This window comes from Prosopis cineraria, unplaced genomic scaffold (genome assembly GCF_029017545.1).
Source record: "Prosopis cineraria cultivar Desert tree isolate PC_DT_omini unplaced genomic scaffold, ASM2901754v1 PC13, whole genome shotgun sequence".
In the NCBI taxonomy this organism is placed as follows: domain Eukaryota; kingdom Viridiplantae; phylum Streptophyta; class Magnoliopsida; order Fabales; family Fabaceae; genus Prosopis; species Prosopis cineraria.
In genome coordinates, this window is record NW_026555344.1 from 38435395 (window position 1) to 38441663 (window position 6269).

Sequence of the window (6269 nt, forward strand, 5' to 3'; positions counted from 1 at the left end):
ATTATATAATTTTAGTGCTGGTAAAAAATTATATAATTTTAGAATTAATTGAATAATTTTTTAATTTAAGATTTATATAATTATGTTATGGTTTTTAAATAACTTTTACACATGCATAATTTTCATAAAAAATTAATAAAAATATAAATATTGTATTAATTAAATTTTTTTGACTAAAAATATTAGACCAATTTTTTTATAGATTTGAAAGGTGTTTTTATTTTGAAAAATTTAATCATTCATTAATAATGATAACTTGTAATGACTAAATATTTAATTAATCAAATTATAAAGACTTAATTAAAACAAAATGAATTACAGGGACTTGCGAGTATTTTAGCAACTTTTTAAGACTTAATTGTAATCAAGTCCCTTTTTTGGTAGTTATATGCAACTTTCACTATATATTTCATCTCCGTTCTTGGCTGCTTCTACCTGTTCTGTTTGGTTGCTTTTGATCCTACAGTGCAGAGCTATAGTGGTTTACGAAGCAATCTTCGTCAATTCGTGTTTATCATCTTTGCCCCTCAGAATTTAAGGGATGAGTACGCTTCAACAAGATGCATTGCTCATGGAGAATGGCCACATCAAGGGTTTGAGCAGGGAGCTGAGGCATGGCAGGACTGCTCATAACATGTCCTCTTCTTCCTTGCGCAAGAAATCCGACTTAACCCTTGTTTCCAAGGTTCAGTGGTGTTTGCTCAGGAATTTGCTCGTCAATTTCCAAGAGGTCATCCTTGGGACCAAGCTGTCGATTCTCTTTCTTGTGATTCCCCTTGCCATCGTCGCCGAAGTCTACAGGTTCGGTCGAGTAAGTGATGTTGAATGCTTGATTTGTTATTTTGCAAGCGAGGGAAATGATATAAGCAAATGAAACCGAGTGTGTGACATACCAGCTAGGAAAATTTGTGAAATGTTCGAAATTTGTGTATATGTGAAGTGCCCTGCAGCTATTAAGGTTTGGTGGTTGTGATTTATTGTGCCAACTTCGCTGAATTCTATTTGGTTTGTGAGAGTTAGTTCTGCAGAATGCTTAGTTTGATGTTAATGGGTCCTGAGTGTCACAATGGTTGTTTGGCAGGGAAGAAAATGGTAAAAAGGACGAGATGGGTGTAAGAAATAGCAATTATGAAGAGTGATATCCTTTCAAATTTTGGGTATTTGAGATTTGATCGCAACGTTTGGTGTTTTTGTGATTTGTTGCAAACAGCCTTGGGTTTTTGCGTTGGCCTTAGTGGGACTTACGCCACTAGCTGAACGCGTCAGCTTCTTGACAGAGTAAGCAATTCTGATGAACTTCTTGCATTTTTTGTCATGCAAGCTATTCTCTTTCTTGGAAAATTCTTATTTTGGTTTTGCTCTCTTCCTTGGTGGATGTTAATTCAAATATCGCAGACAAGTTTCTTACCACACGGGCCCAACAGGTATGAACCTACCATTTATACTCTCTTGTATTCTTCCTATGTATAAATTAGTTAATCATAGGCTACGTTATAATTATTGGGTACCTTAATTTTAACCCTTCGTTAATTTTAACCGTGAGGTTGAAAACACGGGGAATAATAATATAGTCGAGGGGCTAAGAAAGTTAGATACATTGTGTTTTGGCATGGTCAATGATGCAGCCAAATTGTGAAACTAAGTATTTAAAGAAGTTATTGTGAGCTGATCTTTGCTACCCACGTCAGGACTCAGGCTGGTCTGATCACTTCAATTCCTAAATTTTGTCTTTTACATGAAAAAAGACTCAAAGCCGGAAAAATTTGAGTAAATCACTCTGAACTACTCACAATTATTTGGAGATTACACAAATTCCTCCTCTATCCTCAAAATATCAGTCCAATTTGAATTTTATTTTTTTAAAATTCATATTATTACCATTTACATTTTAACATTTCTCTGGGATCCTAAATACGCCTTGTTAACTTAAATATACCAATATGTATTAGATACAGATCTGAACCAATAAAAAAATAGAGTTTGTTTTCATCAAAATAATAAGAAAGAAAAGGGTGTACTTTCTTTCTTTTTTTACACACAAAAGGGTGTACTTTCTCTTATTAAATGAATTGGGGGTATTTTTGTATAAGGGTACTAAAGGCACAATTTTGCTTTCGGAAATGGATGTGTATATTTTGAAAATTGAGAAGTCTCTACTATCTAATTTCAGTAAAGCGATGTCTATATAATTTATACTAGAAACTTTATCACTCATCGTTCTTTCAATTTTGGAATGTAAATTGACATCAAATTCTATCGCTTCTTTGGTTTTGATCACAACATTGCAACTTTGTGATATTTGCGCTCTTAGAAATGGTCATGTCACAGTTGTAGAGATAATGCACTTGCAAATTGCAATACCATTAATTTATGATATTGGAACACTTAATGCTGTTGAACTGATGCTTTGGGTTTTCTGGTTTGCAGTTGGAGGACTCTTAAATGCAACATTTGGCAATGTCACAGAACTCATAATAGCAATATTTGCTCTCAGAAATAATAAAATAGCTGTGCTCAAGTATTCTCTCTTGGGTTCAATCCTTTCAAACCTTCTTTTAGTTCTTGGAACCTCCCTCTTCAGTGGTGGAATAGCAAACATTAGAGGAGAACAAAAATTTGATAGGGTAAGGCCCTGAAGCCTCATTCAAAATCAATTATGTATGGTAGATCTTGATTTTCCCCCTCCTTCTTAGCAAATGATGCCTAATATCATGCGTTGAATTTTTTTTGGTTAAACAGAAACAGGTAGATGTGAACTCACTTATGCTGCTGCTGGCATTTTTGTGCCACTTGCTGCCTTTGCTGTTCAGATATTCTGGTATCTCAGCTGCTCTTGATACAGGCCCATCTCTCCACTTGTCAAGAACTGCAAGTATTGTGATGCTGATAGCATATTTTGCTTACCTTGTCTTTCAACTTTGGACCCATCGCCAGTTATTTCAAGCTGAGGATGTAGGCATCTTAATTTATGAAACCATTAAGTTGTTTGTGTTTGTGACCATTTGATGAAGACTTAATACCATCAATCTTTGATCAGGAAGAAGATAATGATAATGTTGCAGAAGTAGCTGTGATAGGATTTTGGAGTGGGTTTGCTTGGCTTGCTGGATTGACTGTACTCATTGCCATCTTGTCTCAATTTGTGGTGAACACAATTGAGGTAACCGGGTTCAATCCTTAAATGCCTGATTAAGCGCCTGCATAGCAGACAAGCAGCAGTTCTTTGCCACCTGACTTGATATGGAAATGACTATGAACTTCATTTTGATTCTCATAAAATAATACTTCATGGTATACTAAAATTCTTTTTGATATTGGCAGGGTACTTCAGATTCATGGAGCCTGTCTGTCAGCTTCCTTAGCATCATCTTGTTGCCAATAGTTGGCAATGCAACTGAACATGCAGGGGCAATCATATTTGCTTTGAAGAACAAGCTAGTGAGGATTTGGATAATTTTATGAAATTAGATATTATGGCCTGTGCAGGGAACCCCATCTATAGCAAATCAAGTCGTTCACAATTTGTGAAAAGTGCAGTTTCTTATAAATTTATTAGATAGATGGATAGATAGATTCCATAGAATCCATACCTTCTGCATTTCAATGTGTAACTTCCTTGAAATTAAACCAATGGGTTGGATGATTGCAGGACATCTCATTAGGTGTTGCTTTAGGTTCTGCAACTCAGATTTCCATGTTCGTGGTAAGAATACACTTTTATAACAGAATGTCAATTTTAATTTAGATTTAGTTTTTGAATCAATGACAGCTCACTTCAAGAACATACATTCACAACGTAGGTTCCCCTGTGTGTCGTCATTGCTTGGATAATGGGTATCAGAATGGACCTTGACTTCAATCTCCTTGAGACCGGTTCTCTTGCTTTGGCTATTTTAGTCCCATCTTTCACTTTACAGGTATAATTTCACCTGCCATCGTTTGAACTGGGAAAGATGAAAGAAAAACAACCTGAATTGCACTCATATTTTGACTTCATTTCTTCATTCAAATCTGTTGACGAAAGAAATTTTTCCACCTCAAATCTTATAGGATGGGACTTCTAACTACATGAAAGGCCTTGTTCTCCTGCTCTGCTACGTTGTTATTGGGGCATGCTTCTTTGTACAAAGAACACCACCCAGTAAGTATTACATGCTATTTAATTTTGGGGCTACGTAAATATAATCAGGTAACTCGTATTTGGATTCTAGAAAGATGAATGTTCTATTAAGTTGGTCAAATTTATCAATATGGCACTGTAGTGGACTATAGTTAATGATTAACAATTTAACGTAAGTCATAGTAGGATCACATGGATGGGGTTCGATAAACTTTTGTAGTCAAAATGATGGTAAATTATTTTAGTAAAAACTGGTTAAACATGCATCTGTCAAGTATCCAGATGGCTTCTCTTCTTCCTAAATATGACAATCATATCTAACTTCTGATCGCTTCCTTTTCCTAGACCAGGCTGATGTTCCAAACATGATCCTTAAACCTCCAACTGAAGCAGCTTGAAGATCTTAGTAGCGGGGACAAGGGACATAACCACTTGCACCCACACAAGAACTCTGGAGTGGACAAGGGACAAAATTTCATTGTAGGTTTTGACCTATCAGGGTCGCTTCCTGAGACGAAGGATAAGAGCATCCATACTAACTTCCGACAGATCCAATGGATCTACGACCTCCAAACGGAAATCTGAAGGTGTTTGCGTTAACTTCGCAGGAACGTTGATTGCAGACCGTGTATATAATAATACATCTCTCTAAGTGCTGTTGGCTCTGAGATTTTCATCTTGCATTCGTGAAATCCCAGAGTAGCGTAGCAAAAGCTACTAGGTGTATTATAAATTCTAATGGTTTAATGGTGAAAGGTAGGCATGCAGTTAGCAAGATGTTTGAGGTTTTAATTGTCTGTTTCATCGTATTAAAAAAAAAACGTTCAGCTTGTGTTTTGAGATGCGAAACGCCTGTGTTGTGAGCCTGTAATAATTCTCATTATAAGAAAGTCGTTTTGGATCATTCGATGTAACATTCTACTGGGGAAAATCATTCCGACATTAGCAAGATTCCTCGAGTATGCTGAGTCTGTTGTCACATGCAGGCCTTGTTTTCTCTCTTGCTCTTTAGTTAGAGAACATGGACGCTGACACCACTCTGACACACTGAAAGTCACAAATGTACTTTTTGTTCTGGCATCACAATACAATTATTGCAGCTTCTTTGAATATAAGAATATTACTTGAATTATTTGCTCCCATATTGATTATTACTTCAAATGTTGGTGACACGTTGCTCATTACATAGGTTTAACAGTTGTGGACCTACAATATAGCTTCATTTCTTGTTTACTTTTAAAGGTGCAGATCAGATTAGTAGTAATGCAGCCACATCATGTGACCCTACTTCAGTCCTTTAAAGAAAAGTGAATATATCTCTCTGTTTATTCACTATTTTTAGACATCTCTATTCTCTGGTCCCTACGAAAATTAGAAGATGGCAATTATTTAAACTTCCTTTCTCCTTAGGTTTTTGGTCACGGTGTTTTGTCCAAGTTTGGTTTTAGTGTTTATCATTGTAGTGAAATTTGTGTTGAATATGTTAATATTTTAATAATATTTCAAAATGAATTATTATTTTGATTAATAATATTAATTATCATTTAATCTATTATTTTGTAACTTATGATTAAGACATTATTTTTTTCTGAAACCATTCTTTAAATACATTAGCCGGTGTTTAATTGTCTAGTGTTTATGAGTTTTATGCCTATAAAAGGCAATGTAGTTTGCGTAGTAGGTCACCCAAGTCCAAAACTTTCAGACACTCTGCTCTCCTCTCCTTCTTGTGCTTCTCATAAGTTATTATGTATTTTTTGATATTCTGTCACCTAGTTCGTTTTACGGAGGGTTCTGCTTAACTTTAAAAAGATCCAACAATTGTATCAAAATTGGTCTTAAGGACAATATCTTTAGGCATGACTTGGAACAGATTTTCTACAGAATTTTCCAACAATTTTAAAAGCAAATGCCTGTTATTATTTAATAAAATCTCATCTATATTTTATTGTGCGTGTGCATATTTGGGTCTGGTGTGAGGTGTAGAACTTAAAATGGGACATGTTGATATTGAGATTTTTGATGAGTTTCTCTTAGCTCACCCTAATTATATCTTTCGAGCGTGTAATTAAGCAGGTATGAAAAATTGAATCTGGTGTGAATGGATTTTTCTTGGGAGTATGGAACAGTAGTTGTCTGGATATTACAA

The 6269-nt window shown here is 35.3% G+C and overlaps 1 protein-coding gene across 3 annotated transcripts; it reads left to right on the top strand.

Moving 5' to 3' along the window:
- The first annotated feature begins 441 nt into the window (after positions 1–441).
- On the top strand, positions 442–5252 carry LOC129291237 (vacuolar cation/proton exchanger 3-like). Of its 3 annotated transcripts, XM_054928502.1 has the most exons (12): positions 674–811; positions 1082–1112; positions 1211–1278; positions 1396–1424; positions 2428–2624; positions 2740–2952; positions 3038–3160; positions 3322–3438; positions 3650–3703; positions 3801–3917; positions 4051–4141; positions 4466–5252. In XM_054928502.1, exons 2-12 carry the CDS (start codon positions 1107–1109, stop codon positions 4516–4518), a joined length of 1068 nt encoding a protein of 355 aa, XP_054784477.1. In that variant the 5' UTR covers positions 674–811; positions 1082–1106; the 3' UTR covers positions 4519–5252. The 3 variants fall into 3 exon arrangements, with proteins under 3 accessions (XP_054784476.1, XP_054784475.1, XP_054784477.1); XM_054928501.1 differs by lacking the exon at positions 1082–1112 and having other exon boundaries at positions 442–811; positions 4471–5252; XM_054928500.1 differs by lacking the exon at positions 1082–1112 and having other exon boundaries at positions 445–811.
- Positions 5253–6269: the final 1017 nt, after the last annotated feature.

Excerpts from the sequence above, each read along its gene's own strand:
- LOC129291237 (XM_054928500.1), top strand. The coding sequence starts at position 542 with ATGAGTACGCTTCAACAAGATGCATTGCTCATGGAGAATGGCCACATC. Across the intron at positions 1,425-2,427 it reads TTACCACACGGGCCCAACAG|TTGGAGGACTCTTAAATGCA; the intron begins GTATGAACCTAC and ends TCTGGTTTGCAG. Across the intron at positions 2,953-3,037 it reads AGTTATTTCAAGCTGAGGAT|GAAGAAGATAATGATAATGT; the intron begins GTAGGCATCTTA and ends ATCTTTGATCAG.